General features: G+C 41.2%; 1 protein-coding gene across 1 annotated transcript in view; it reads right to left on the bottom strand.

Annotated features, from left to right (window-relative positions):
* Positions 1 to 15,533, bottom strand: part of kcnq5a (potassium voltage-gated channel, KQT-like subfamily, member 5a) — an 83,894-nt gene that overhangs the window by 8,998 nt on the left and 59,363 nt on the right. Inside the window, exons 4-11 of the mRNA XM_046402732.1 lie at positions 14,996 to 15,171; positions 14,312 to 14,437; positions 13,056 to 13,166; positions 12,839 to 12,934; positions 9,572 to 9,666; positions 8,707 to 8,733; positions 3,387 to 3,628; positions 2,332 to 2,440 (exon numbers count right to left, since the gene is read on the bottom strand). Coding sequence (XP_046258688.1) covers positions 2,332 to 2,440; positions 3,387 to 3,628; positions 8,707 to 8,733; positions 9,572 to 9,666; positions 12,839 to 12,934; positions 13,056 to 13,166; positions 14,312 to 14,437; positions 14,996 to 15,171 — 982 coding nt within the window. The remainder of the gene's footprint in view (positions 1 to 2,331; positions 2,441 to 3,386; positions 3,629 to 8,706; positions 8,734 to 9,571; positions 9,667 to 12,838; positions 12,935 to 13,055; positions 13,167 to 14,311; positions 14,438 to 14,995; positions 15,172 to 15,533) is intronic.

Raw genomic sequence — 15,533 nt, 5'->3', positions numbered from 1 at the left:
GATACCAAAGTTCCCTGATTCTCTTGTCAAATCCATAACAGCCAAAATGAATGACTTTGAAACTTGAGTATAATCCTCTATCTCCTTCTATTTGGTGAACTGAGCCACTGCTGGGTGAATAATATTGATACAGGTAAGGAGATCTAGGTACTTTGCGCATCTGGATTCCCCGGCGGCTTCTGCTTTTCTCCAGTTGCCTGTTTTTCTCACTGTCTAAATGGAAACAATAGTGACAGATGACCCTCTGTAATAACAGTCCTGAAAGGGGAGGGGTTGTCCAACCCTCAACCCGACACCCTGGGAAAGCCCTGGGCTCTGGCTGCCCATGGAGGAGGCCTGCTGGGTGGGCAGGCTGGACAGATTTGGGTGGTGGTGGTGGTGGTGATCTTTGTCAGTATGGAGAAACAGAGCGGCTGGTGCTTTGATTGACATCAGCTCAGTTTGCTATAAAACAACAGCAATTTAAAGTCTCTTCATGTTGCATCTCTCTAAACCTGCAAATATGATAACATTCCAGAGCAAAGTAAAACAGTGACTGACTGGATATTAGTACTTCACGGTCATTTAGGGAGGGAACATTGCAGAAAATGATCCCTCGATTTGATTTGTGTCAAATATTGAGTCCAAAAAGCTTCCACTGGAAATTCTTACATAACCTGTCCTCTCTGTTACAATGATAAAAACTACAAATTCCGATTTGAACAAATTTGGATGCTCCACAACACGTTATGACACACCAGACCAGAGGAAACATTTCAGATAATTGGTCAGATGCAAAAGACTGACTTTCCTTACAGGCACACTCTGGTGATAGTGATGGTAATGGAGATTATCAGAGCAACACATCAAATCACAATGACCTTGTCTTTCATCCTGCATTAAAATTTCAGGCCTTTCATTTTTGATAATCCAGGGAAACATCTGTCATTTTATTATGTGAGAAAATGTTTTTTTAATGTATAAAAACAGGATAGCAACATCTGAAGTCTAAGAATAAGAATAAGAATAATATCCATCTAATAATAACCCCTAAAGAATTATAGGAGTCGCATACAAAAGTCGAGTTTCTCACCAGCCTGTAATTTTCTAATGGAAATCCTGATTTGTTGAGTGGGTAAAATGACCATTTTTACAATGAAAAATGTGAAGAAAGTGAGAAGAAGGGGTGGAGTGAGAGAATCAGTTGGCGCCGGTTGGATAAACATTCGCTCACAGGGTGCCGGTGCCAGTGTAAGAGAGCATGGTCTGCTGAAACACACACACACACACACACACACAAACCCAGCAGCAGGTCATATAGATAACGAGACTAAGATAGAGCAAAGAGAGAAGAAAAAGCTAAACATCATGTGAACCCCTGCACTCGTGGGGGAATGTATGTTTATTCACATCCAGAATTACACGTATAGCTGAGGGAAGAAAGACGGGGGTCTGTGTTCTTATGTTGTGATATGGATTCAGTTCACTCACAGGAGGCTCTTACTTAAGCCCTGCGAGTTTGTCACCACTGATGGATCCTTCCAGAGCCGTAATCTGGGATGATTTGTAACTTGTTTGGGTGTATGAATCCAAGGTGTACAACAGGCTCTTTATACTTTCACAATGCAGCCTTCTGGTAGCTGGTGGTATTTTCACACAGTGTCCTCTGAAATGAATCATTCGTGAACTTTGGTATCAATGGCCACAGCTTACAGAGAAAGACGCAAGTCAAGCCAGTCAATCAATAGGAAACATGGCCTGGCTTTAGCAACAGTTCATCTACAGAAAAGACTGCACTTCTCATATGATCAGCAACTAGCAGTTCAGTGACATCCTCAATTTACCGATAAATCAGTAAGCTGCCAATGTGGTTTCAGAATCAATGGGCTCTTGTGAGAAGTTTAAATGATGAGTGACTAATCAATAAGATGCCCTTTATCATGTCCACCAAACCACAACATACAAGGAGCTGGATAACACAGCAAACCAGATTAGCAGGAAGGCCTCGGTGGCACCACTGACCGAGCAGGAAAGCAGAAAAGTTTCTTGCTTCTAAAAACCAGCAAACACCCCGGCATGATTTAAACATAGAGTTGAATCAAAATATTGATACTGATAGGACTCATCAGTCGCAACTTAACATGATCAGCTGCTCATTTGCTCATCAACGTGAAGTTACATTATTATTTATTGTTTTATACACTTTTATGAAGCAAAGCGTAAAAACTCTTGCAGCCTCTTTATGTTATTATTTGACGTTGATCTTTTTCACTATGTTGAATCCCCTGATTTTGGATAAGAGCATCAGCTGAAAGGCCTGAAATGTGAGGTGTAAGCATTTTAGGATCTCACCTGACAGCTCTGATGACAGCTTTGAGGGGAGCTGATAAATCCTCCACTGTAACATCGCAATGGCAGCCTCTCTCATCAAAGGAATCCTCTGTGGTCATGCCTGCGTCCACTGGGAGAGATAGACCGCCGTTTTATCAATAAATGTAGCCCCATGCAAAATCATTTCCAGTCTTAAAACTCATAAAACACTTTCTGCAAAGCGGGTCTTGATGGGATTCTCCAAGAATGTTTCAAACTGATACTATTTTGGCTTGTAGGAGGTGAAAATTTATGCCCTGCTTGGATGGGATCTTTAGGAATGGACGTGTTTTGCCAGCTCAGCAATGTAAGGTGAGAGAGGAGGGTATTCATGTACATATATATATATAATTAAGAGGGTGGGAGACATGAACAGAGAGCTAGACATGGAAAAAAGAGAGAGGGAAAGAGAAAAGCAATGGGCAAAAGATGGAAAGAGAATGAATAATGTTGTAGTGCATGTAAGAGGTTATGAAATTAGTTCAAATAAATGATACAGGGGAAAATGAAGTGAAACAGAGGTGCTATTAAAACAGTCAGCAATTTCATTTATTACTGCAGTGTAGGAGTTTCTGGAAAATGTGAGGAAAAACACTGGTGCACTATATTCTATATACAGACAGACTATTTTAGATCATAACAATAAATCTGTGTTCCCTTAAAAGTGCAAAGAGTAAGAACTGAGATTTAAAGTACATTAGAGCTTCATGAAAGTGTGTAAATCAAGTTTGTTACGAGTTTTCCCAAAATGCAATATAATCACCTGGATAAAAAAAACAAACAAAAAAAAAATTCTACATTCTTCATCCTGTATATCTAGAATATTGAGAGATTAAACAATATATACAGACTTCGTGTTTTTATTTATGTATTTACTGATTTTGACTTGCATCAATGATCATATGATCTGCACATACAGCACAAAATGGCACACTGTGCCAGGGCAACCTGTCATATGTGTTGATCTGTTGGCTTGTTGGCTGCCATGTACAGAAAGATGAAAGTACACACACACACACACACGCTGTACGGCTCACCGTCTGGGACAGCAGTGCGAGTCTGACTCTTCAGCCTCAGCGACGGCCTAAACCGGGTCCGATCATTGAAGCTCCAGCTCTTCTGCACTTTGGCCGGGCTCCCACCCATCAGCTCGGAGCCTCCCACCACCTCGTTGCCAGGGGAACAGCGCTGGCGGTCATTGATGGACACCTGCCTGCTCTTCATACTCTGACCACGAGGACTCGCCATGCGGACTCGCTCCTTAAAACTCAACTTTTGACTGCAGTGATGGAGTGGGGGGGGACATAAGAAGCCAGCAGAGAAGGAAGTGAAGAGAGGGGGATGTAGGAGAGAAGACCAGTCGAAGAAGCACAGAGAAAGATTTGAGATGAGGATACAGAGGGAGCAAGAGTGATGGAAGTGATGATCCAGAAGGAGAAAAGGTGAAATTGGGGAAAGTGAGTTAAGGATGGAGTGTGTTGATAGAGAGACACACACAGACACAGGGAGAGAGAGATAAAAAAGGATGCTGTCAACACCGATTTCCCCTCAGAAAGTGAGGAGAGTTCAGAGCACATACAAAGGGCAGCGTTCTGTCTTTTCCTTTAGCCCAAACATCATCCATCCAACTGACATGCCCATAACACCAGAGCAGAGCCAGACTGCCCGCCGAGCCACCAAAGCAAACCCTCAGTGTTGCATCCCGAAGTGATGCGCTCCTCACCCGATCGCCAGATAATCTATTCATGTGTTCTCTTATTCAAAACAGAGTTAATGAGATTTTTAAAGGTGATATGTGAAGCGTGGTAACATTAACACATCATCACCACATTAATTTCGAGACTACCTTAAACAAATGAGACCATTAATGAGAGCAGCCTTGAACAGCTTCAACACAGTGTTTTTCATTGTCATCTCTTTCACTGTTTTAATCACTTGTAGCATGTTAATCAGCATTTAGCAATGCAGTGAAGCAAAGGATGCACCAGGATCTCGGTCTCAAATGTTCACTGTAGTTACACCATGTTATGACATAATGTACTTATTTGCCATTAATACTATACATTATGTTATACATTTTACTTTTGTCAGTTTAAACAAATAACCGATAACATCAGCCACTTTAAGTGCATTTATCCACATGATGTTTAGATCTTTGGTCACCTTCAAGGAGTTGGTGGGGATGCAGAAAGTACCCAATCAATGAGACTCGCTGCTGTGAACTATTATGTTGCTGAGGCAAATAGACCAGCATGCAATGCAGCAGAGCACTGAGGGGGGGGGGGGGGGGGGGGGGATGCAGGGCTCTAACACATTTTTCATGCTGTAATGTCATTTATTTCATTATCAGACCTCAGTGTCCATGACCTTCAAAAATTATACTTTATTTATTGTTCAATAGGACTGAATTAGATATTTTAATAATACTCTTATCTGTTTCCATTCTTTGCAACTCTGATAGATAAAAAAAGACTGAAAAGAGAGGTGAAGCAGTAATACACAGAGCATGCAGTGAAACAGAGAGCAGCTTACTACTCAAATCTGTGTACTGACATATGCATGGGATCATTTATGGCAAACTTGGTCCAGCCCCATGAATGGCTCATTTTATATCAATTCAGGTTTTGTTCACATGATCACATTATTTTTACAATCGAAGGGACTGTAGGTAAAAAACAATCCTCACATGAACCAAGTTGTGGTTGCATGAGTCTAGAAACTGATGGTTGGCCACAAAAAACATGAAAGAAAAAAAATATATAATCATGTGGCTGGACTTCTAGGGTAGATAGGAACATTTTGGGGGTCTGAGAGGCAGTTGTTGATAAAAAAAAAAAAAAGATAAAAAATAAAGGGGAATTTGGACCTTAAATTTTAGCTTTTAACTTTGAGTTGTATCTTATCAAACTCTCTTAATGAGAAAATGGAACATTTCCCAAAATTGACTGTCTGAATCAATTGATTGATTGTAAATCAGAAAGGATCAAGGAAAGCAACATCCCATGATGCACATCCATCGAATAGGGGCTCAACGTGCTAGTTTTCTACTACCTTTCAAACTACATCTAAATTTCAGTTCCAAATTCCATCAATTTTGGTGGAATTCCCCTTTAATTTGTAACATGGTAACAAAGTCCTGTTTGCATTTGGCAGGCAGCAGGCAGCAGTAGTCGTCTCAGACAAAGTCTATTGCGAGATAAAAGGGATTGAGGAGGGAGGCAAGAAGGAAGTTAACTTTGTTTCCCTTGTTGTCCTCCATGCTATTAGTCAGTCATTCCCACAAGTTATTTGGCTAAGGGCAGGGCAGAGAGGATGCTGGGTAGTACTGCAGGTACCTCCTATATTTCCGAGTATACCTTCTGAAGAGCCTCCCATTACTTAGACCCTTACTAGAGCAAAGGAGGGAGAGACGGATGGAGGAAGGAATGGAGAGAAAAGAGATAAAGGAGGAAGGAGGTTAAAAGAGGAGTTCAGCAGAGGAAGGAGAGGAGAAATTCTCTGCTGTCGATACTGATGCAAAGTAAACACGCAGGAAAAGGGCAGGGGATATGTTTCACAGGAGGATGGGAATGAATGAGCAGGCATGTACCCAAGGTAAACCCACCTGAACTCACTGAATTCATGACGCACATCTAATAGTGTTATCAAACTAAAGTCAGTTTTAAAGCATTACTCTGTAAGTACAAGTACAACCTGGACTCTGGTTTGTTGTTCCAACAAATTTGACCAAACTCTCACCAGATGCTTCACTGAGAAATGATTCAGGTGTTCCTGCCTGGGTTTGGCTCCCTAATCATACATGAAAGCTCCAAAGGCATCAAAATCGTTGTTCGTTGAATGTGGTGTGGTGAATGAGGTTGCTGACCACGGCCCCTGTGTTCCTACAGTGTTGTTGTTTACTGGAAATGTAATCTCTTCAGCTCTTTCTTTAGCATATTCAGGCTCATAACATTTCTTTCCCAGCATCTTTCTTTCATCTTTCTTCAGTTGTTCTTAAAGATCTTTTTTGTGTGGCAACTCAGAGGGCTTCGGGTAGAAAATATGTGTCTGTTTCACAAAGGTACTGCGGTCTTTACAGTCGCTCTTTCTAAGGCAACCAATCGTATATTAGATGGAGCGGCACTCATCGCCCATCACCCTGGTAACAAAGAAAAGAGAGGAGAAGGAGCTTGTGGCTATGACTGTTAGTCAACCCTGTGTTAACAGTGTTAAGTTAGCTTCTGAGCTAACGTCAATCAAAACCAAAGTGCCTGCATGTTTTTCCTCTCTGTGCAAGCATTCCAGTGGCCTTCAGGTGCTTTTCTGCCAGAAAAACAACACAGCGTGGACACTAGCCCTCACTGAGGTCGAATTAAACTGCACCAGGAGGTACAAATACAGTCAGACACACACACTTGCAGGCACACCTGCCTACACACATAAACTCCACATTAAGCCCCCATTATCCTTTATTTCATGTTGCCTCTCACTGCCAACATCCAGCACACTTAAACTCGGCATGATGTCCGCTGTAGTACTTTGTGGTGTGCTTAATGTTTACTGCCACTGGTGTTTACAAGTCTGCTTAAACCAAAACCACCAACCCGTTTACCAAGGCACCTACTGCTGACAGCCGACAGTCTGTAAAACCACTAATAACACAGAGAGCCGTGTGGTCCCTTGGTGGAGGGGAACATACAGAAAAGAAACAGTGTCATAAAAGAGAGCATAATTATGATTTCACAAGTGGAAATTGGACTTTCTGCAGCAAAAGTTTCTAAGAAAGGAAAGCCCAATTAAATTCTGTCCTTTAAACAGAAGGATTTGTTGGGGATAAATGTTGTTGTGGATGCAACAAAGCCTAATTAAATGTTGTTTTGTTTAAGGATGAGAGAGTTGTTTGTTTGAATGAGAGAATAAACTTATTCTTTATGTGTGTGTGTGGCTGTCTTAGGTTTAAATGCTTCAGAAGCTGCTGGCTCAATATAAGGCCTCCGAATGTTTCCAAAGATGTGCTGCACTGTAAAAAGTATACTAGCATAATTAAACTCACAAATCTCTCTGTCTTCTTCCCTTCTCCGAAATCCCCTATCTCCCCTCCCCTCCCCTCTCCTTCCCCTTTTCAACCTCACTCTGTCTTTCCTAGACTTTTGTTTGATGAGTTATATAAATACCATCCCAATGGAAAAAGTGCGTCATGGTACAGACATGGTACAGGCTCCTGTCTTGAAGGCGTGTGTGCATGCACACACACGTACACACACACACGTACACACACACACACTGAACAAAGACAAAGAAGCCCATCACCCTTCCCTGCCTGAGAGTCAAGTGCAATGAAACAGTAATGAAAGGAGGAGAGACAAAGTGAGAGATGGAGAAAAGTTAGAAAAGTGAATACAAAATGAAGAAAGGAGATGAAAGCTGGGAAAAGCAGCACATTGTGCCAGTACAAAAAGATCATAAGAAAGTAGCTCTTCTAATACTCAGTTGCCATATACTCTCAGTCTGCGTATGATGTTGAAACATGATCTTTGTCACTTCATCTCAACAACTATACTTCAGCAGAGCACTTCAGAGAAAGTATTCGCTACTGTTGTTTCTGGTGATACTCAAGTGGCAATTAAATGCTAACCTGACACCTCTGGTTTCCCTTTTGTCAAGCACAGCAACCTTGTCATTGTACATGCTAATTATCTGTTTATTTGGTATGTAATAGCACTTCAGTGAACCTTCTTTCAGTGTTTTTATTACCTTCAAACAACTAACAATGCATGTGAGCATAGTCTAAACTTTCTCTCATTTAGGGATCCCCATCTGCACAGACACTTTGCTGCACCTCTACCACTCCCTGTTAGCTATATTACCTCTTAAATTATGTCAAGCAATGAGAGTTTTCCAGGCAATTTCATCATTATGTGTTGTAACAATGTGTGAAAGTTTACATTAATGGTTAATGAAGCTGCTTCCGGTATTTTAAACGTTTGCATGCATGTAGTAATATCACTGCAGAAAATATCGTGGTACATTCAAGCAGCAACACTAAAAGCTTGACTGGACAGGAGGAAACTCTCTGGAGGCAACAGAATTAAACTTTCAGCTTCTGAAATAAGTATTTTTAGACAGCTTTGATGGAACTCGGGATTTATCAGGAGGATGGCTGCAATTTCACTGTAAGAATCTCGGCACAGTGTTTTCTTTCTTAGCTCATGGTACATCCTTCCACTGAATTTCATGAAAATGAGAATTAAAAAATAAACCTAACAAGCCGAGAAAATCAGATGTTATGACAAAAGGCCTTTACCTTATTGTGTCATATGTTGAGTGTGTGCGTACATGTTTGTGTCTTTGGAGTAATAAACTAAGAGTCATACAAACCTGTAAGTAGTCTCGCCCTGCTCTTTCCTTCAGTGGTTAGTGGGACAAAGAGGAGGAGACAAAGGGAGAGAAATCAGTACTCCAGCAGATTAAAACAGCTCTATACAGATGATTCCACTAATGGATATGAGAGGCATCAAGCCAAAAGAAAACAAAAAGAAGGAAATTCAATGGGGTTAATTTTTCACAAGCACATGCAAGGTCTGGCCATGCACAGTACAGGTTAAGCACTCAGGTGAGAAGAATCTAAATCTGGTGTGCGTGTGTGTGTGTGTGTGTGTGTGTGTGTGTGTGTGTGTGTGTGTGTGAAAGCATGAATGGTCATCATCCTTTTTTGTCCACTTTCTAAGTACGCAGGATGACTCAAATGTTAGTGAAACACTGAACTTATGTAAATGCTAAAACTGAGTTTTGTTTGGAGATCCCAAAAATTGGGTCTGACATGGCCCAGACCAAAGGTGATTTGACCGTGAGTGTCAAATGTTTATTATAATTATTATTATTGTTTTTTGTGGTATCAAAACAATTAAAAATTCCACTTTCTTTAATGTGGAATTAGCTTCGTTCTGCACAAATAAGAACCTGTCTCACATGTGAGTATTTTAGCACAACTGTCTGAGGGGTGTTAAAGATCATGCATACTAAGCAAACCTTCTCAGAATGGAAAAAAAACAAAGGTTAATACAGGTATGTTTATTTTAAAAAAAAAGAAAAGGTTGCATTGCAGCATAACAGTGAGTCATACAGTGGAAAAAGAGATGAAGCTGCACCGATGCAGACGAGCAGACACCAGCTGAGGAGGAAGACATGAGGAGAAGGCTGAGCAGCAGCGGCCATGTTTGTAAGTCTGTAAGTTGTTACCTACTTGGCGGGGCTGCAGGTATGCAACGCCTTCAAATGAGGCTTCCAGGTAGCAATGGAAACCGAGTTCTCATCAGCAGCATAACTACGCCAGACACACTACGTGCAGAGTCGACAGGATAAATAAAATAGTGATAAATGAAACAATTGACAGGGTAAAGTGTGGGAGGAAAAAGGGGCGAGGGAGGAATGTATAAGTTGGGAAAGAAATGAGAGAAGGTAGGTGAGGAGGGGGGAAAAGCTGATTAGTACTTGGGGTAATGTTGATGCAATGTGGTTGGGGGTTGTTGGAGCGAGATGGGGCCGGTGATGGTGGTGATGGTGGTGGGGATACATGCCTGAAGGGGGGGAGTGCACTTTGGTAGTGGTGCCAGGTGGCTCTGAGGTAGGGACGAGCACCGTCGGTGGAGTACAGACGCCAAGCCGCCTGGGTGGGGGAGGGAGCAGAGATGGACAAGACTCACACACACACATTCACATGGACACAGAACACATGACACAGAAGGGCAATGGCACAAATATAGTGAGGAAAATGTGACTGAGATACACTCACACACGTTTCAGGGGATGCAACCAGCTGGCAGCCATATTGGAGGTCCTCAGTATGACTACAAACAACGGATTGTGTTTCTACACAAACACCTTTGTTGATTTGACATGATGTGATGGGAACTTCACTTGCTCATTAAACAAGTCCATCACTTGAGCATGAGAGACTGCTGTTCAAATTAAATGTTTAAAGCCAGATTCAGGTTACAAGAATAAGTAATTTGGACTCAAAGCTAACCCTTATTTGAAGACAAATGTACGGGCCGTTTTGCAGAAATGACCTACGTCCACCACAATCATTTCTTCAGGTTGTTCTCTTTACGTTTTGAACTATTTTGAACTCACTGAGCTTCCTCAATGGTGCCAGGTGGGGGTACAAGATTTGTGACATGACTGGAAAGCCTTGATATTTTAAACACTTTAGACAGACAGGTTGGGAAATTAACACCGGCTTCCTGCCAAATGCTGGTCAGTTTCGGCTCTTGGTTGTTATGCTACTCTACAGATTACTTTAAAGTCAATTGGAGCTTCAGTCTTGTTCTAAAAATACAATTTGTAAGCTAAATAGTTATTGCAGCAGGTGAACTTTACAACTGACCAGCTGCTGAGGCTTGAAGACAGTGGCAATATCCTGCCCTGCATACAGTACACACCGACACACACACACACACACACACAACACACAGTGGTAAAAAGCAGGGAGAGGTGTGTGTGAGATGGGGGAGTGAAGTGATGGACAGAATAATAATGTCATCCACATATTTAACACATCAAAGCTGCTTCCAAGTTTCCTTTTACCTGTTGAGGAAAATGTTATGAGCTTGGCAGGCAACAGACAGTGACCAGGTGCTTGACACAAAGCCAGTAAAACAGAAACAAGATCCATGCACACAGTGGATTAATTGCTTCTTAAGGATCAACTGGGCACCGACTGGTCTTTGTCAAACATAACAACTGGTACGAATTGATAACAGGGAGGACAGACAAGACAAGATATAAGAACTGATTAATCTTATGTATGAAAATATCATACTGAGACCTGGGAATTCACAGATGGTGAGACAACCAGACAGGTTTTAAACAAATCCTCACTTTACTCAAATCAGCTAAACCACTTCTTTGGAAGTGAAACAAAACTGAATGCAACCATACTGTTGTATAATAAACCACTCTATTATAAGGCATACGTGTCCATGATTAAAGGAAGTTTATAGGTCAAACAGATGACACAGTATTTAGATGTTTCACTTGCACAAATAATTGTATTATTAAAATTGTGCATAATATACATCAGTCACTCATCCAAAAACAAGTTTATGGTATTCATTATTTACAGCTTGCAGCAGCTCTTCCATTGGTGCAGTGATATTCAGAGCTTTACAAACTGACAAGGATCGGCTGATTGCGCCATTAAACATGAAGTGAGCGTTTTGGAAAAAATAGTTGGGGTTGAGTCCCTTTCACAGATGTTCAGTTAACAACATTTTGGGTTGGTGGTTCGGATGAGCCACAACAACAATACCTGGGAATGAGACTCATTGTGGCAAACAATGTGCAGTATTTTACAGACAGTGTGGGTAATAGTGGAGACGTTCGGCAGTATTTCTACTTCCAAATGCTGAAAACTGGGTTAACTGCAAAACATCTGACTCAAATTTCATTTGATTTTTTGCAGATATTTTATCACCACATTGTGACTGTAAAGATAATTAGTATTACATATTAACTGACAAAAATTATTACCAAATCATGCATATTTAGATCTCATTGAGAACAAAAAATGATACCATACAAGCTGCTTTATTTGATGGAAAAATTCAGTAAGTAGGCCAAGGTAGAGGGAGTTTCAAAGAACACACACATGCATGCAAGCACACAAAGTAACACAGACACTGTCAGATGCAAACATATAGAAATACACACACACACACACACACAGAGGAGATATTTATTGTTCATTAGATAGTAATGCAGCTGGTCTTGTCTATTACAATGAGTGACGGTTTGGAGGAGCGTCTGCCCAGGGAACAATCGTGATGGAAACGGCTCATAAATCCTGGCAGTGTGTGTTGCTGTTGGACCTGAGAGATGACAGCGTGTCTCACACACCGTTAGTTATCATCAGCTACACACCCTGACAGCCCAGGAAGGACTCTCACACGCTCACACTCTCATATTCTTAATGAAACACTTTCACTCTTATAGGAGTGAAGGTACGCTCACTTCAGCGTATTCCCAGCAGTCCCATCGAAGGGGTAAAGAGTGGACAAAACACACTCACACTGTTTTTATTCAGACACAGGGACGCACAGTGAAAGGTCCACAGAACAGACATTAACCCTAGAACACTAACGTCGGGTGATTTTCACCCACACAATTTTGAAGTGATCGAATTTTACAACCAAATGAAGGGATGTGTTGATATTTTCGACCAAATGTGTGCTCAGTACAGCTGTGAAAGAAAAACCAAGAGGTGGCCACTGTGTGTCCTATATGGCATGATGAACGCTGGTGTGATAAACTGTATTTTATCCGAGATATTATATCGGGTAAAATATACCCAACGTTAGTGATGGTGTTACTAATTTTAACGTTAGTGTTCTAGGGTTAAGCACACACAAACATACATAAAAAGAGGCACATAAAAGGCAGAGAAACTTCTCGAACCTCAGCTGCTGCCAAAAGAAATTCTGTGGAGTTAAAGTGTGTATTTGTTCTCTACCTGAATGAGGCTGGCAGCTGGGTTCCTCCTCTTTTCAAAGTGCTTCTGTCGATGCTGCTCTTGCACTTTCAGGGCAAAACCTGACCCGAGGATTCCCTACAAAGGATAAACACACACACAGACACAGAATTTTACATTTGCAGAAAATTCTAAAAAAATGACAAAGCATGAGGTGAGCATGAGCTGCGACAACATAAATGTAATCAGTTCGGCTCACAGCTGGCAGGGCGAAGAAGGAAATCCCCAGCAGAGCAAAACCGGCTGATAATAACCGCCCCGTCCACGTCTGAGGGGTCTTGTCTCCGTAGCCGATGGTTGTAAGGGTGATCTGTGGGGTCAGAGGTCAGCACTTAGATAACCAGGACTTTGTCTGAAATCTGCACCTCACTCATTCACTACGCCCTCCATATCAGACACTCAGTAGTTTACTGTGAGCAGTAAATGGTGATTCTGGACACTTGCGTCATCACTGACAGCCGTGGTGTAATTTTTGCATCAGTGAAATGTGGTGCATTGCAGTCACACACTCAAATAAAATCACTCAAACAGTACTGATCCGGCAGCACAAACAAGCAGCCTCCTCCTGAGCTCTAATTCTTCAACTCAAAATCATGCTAAGCTCCAGAGGTTTACTGTAATCTTGTATTGTGATCACCAACTGGATGAATTTATCGCCGCTGTCCAGGGGCCTCGTGCTACACTCAGCAAATGATGCCCTGTTTATATCTAATCTAATTAATATATGATTAATATATATAGAAAATCATGGATGTTGCAGATTTACATGGATGTTTTCTCTTTGTCAGTTTTTGCATTGACTCATAAATCTTTCAAATTTCTGTGACTAAACTTCACCTTTTTCACAAAAAAAATAACTTGAAAGCTTCTATTATCTACCAGAAAGATGCTCCAAGGCCACAGAATAACAGAATAATAGAAACAGAGTGTATCTGAGAGCCATTCCCACAAGCCTAACAGGCCAGTCTCACTTGGCAGCAAGAGGAAATTGAATTTATTCACTGGACCACTTCTTGTTCGTGTGTTGTCTGTTTCCACGGTTCTAAGGTATGATAGGTTTTAGATGTATGAGGAAACAGTGCAGTGCAGCCAGCGAAGTGTGACTTTAAAGGGCTTTGCTGTTGGTTTTTATATAGCAGATGTCATTAAGGTCAGAGAGAAACTGTAAATGGAAATATAGCACTGCTGACATCCACTTTTGCTGCTGTCCCTGATTTGGATTAAGGGCAGCATTCTATGTTGGATGGGGAAACTTATTCCAAACATATTTCATGATTTCAACACTATGTGGCTGTCAGTTAAATGAGTTATGGTTGTTCTAAAAAAAAAAAAAACATACAGTACACATATTTTTTGTTGAAATAAAATCACAAAGCTTAGTCACACTGTCTGACTTTTTAAAAATACCTTAGCACACAAGGACATTATGATTTTATTTTTATTTTTTGTGCTCACCGTGCCCCACCACAGGGCGTCGGCGTAGGTGGCGAAATCCTTATTAAATTCCTTCTCCACCAGATAGACCAGGAAGGAGGAGAAGATCAGCACCAGGAACCCAATGTACCAGGCGGTCACCAGCTCCTAGAACACACACACACGCAAAAAAAAAAAAAAATATATATCGATATCTTTCACCAGTATAAAGATTTACGTCACACGGTTTGAAAGATAAACATTATGTATTGGATCATTTGCTCCCCTTACAGAAGCATTGAAAAATATGCAATAATTCATTTTCATTTTTTATTTACAGTGACAGAGAATAAGACATCTTTGTTATTTGACATAAATGTGCCAAATTAAGCACAATTTTCTTAATCTGGTTGATCCCCAGTTTAAATTTAAAAGAGTATTCAGTGCAAAAGTTTGATAATATTCTAGCGTACACCTGCTTGTGCAATCTGGAATACACAACAGAACTGAGCTGAGTATTTAGCATTAGTCATATCCAACATGATCAAACAGACAAAAAGAGCTGCTAAGATAACATAGGAAAACAAAAAACTCCACACCAAAAGGTGAAACTACTCTTCACCAAGTTTGGCAGACGGCAACCGGTACAAAAACATAACGGCACTGTCTGATCTTGATCTGAGCCACAAAAAGTAAAATTCAGGAGAGGAGAAACGGTTGTCCCACCTTACTATGTGCATACACTACAGATCCCAGGAGCTTCCAGGTCCCTCCCCTGCGGTCCATGCGCACCATGCGCAGGATCTGAAGGAAACGAAGGCTACGCAGCGCAGAGGTGGCGAAGATGTTGCCTTGGCTACCAGCTGAAACCACAGCAACCGAGGCGATGAGTACAATAATGTCTGGGGAGTAAAAAGAGTGAAAATTAAAGGTCGCAGGTTCCACAATATTAACAACAGGAGCTGTCCATCACCTTTAAAACAACTATTGATTCACTACAAGCTGTTTGTTTCCTTTTCTGCCTCTATTAGTCTTCCTCTGTCACTCTGTCTAAAACCCTGAGATATCCCACTTTCTCTTCCCTTGTATTTCCCAGCAGACTCTCTTCCCCTCTGCTGGAGCAAAAGAAATACCACAAACCTCTAAATGTGTCTTCATGTGATACCAGACACATCAACATTTCCATATTGGTAAGAGACATTACCTGTTGACTAAATGCATTGAACAGCTTTCAAAGGATGATGCGAATACCAAACAGAAATAC

The sequence above is a fragment of the Scatophagus argus genome, chromosome 10 (genome assembly GCF_020382885.2).
Source record: "Scatophagus argus isolate fScaArg1 chromosome 10, fScaArg1.pri, whole genome shotgun sequence".
NCBI classification, from domain to species: Eukaryota; Metazoa; Chordata; class Actinopteri; family Scatophagidae; genus Scatophagus; species Scatophagus argus.
This window is presented reverse-complemented; position numbering and strand designations above follow the sequence as displayed.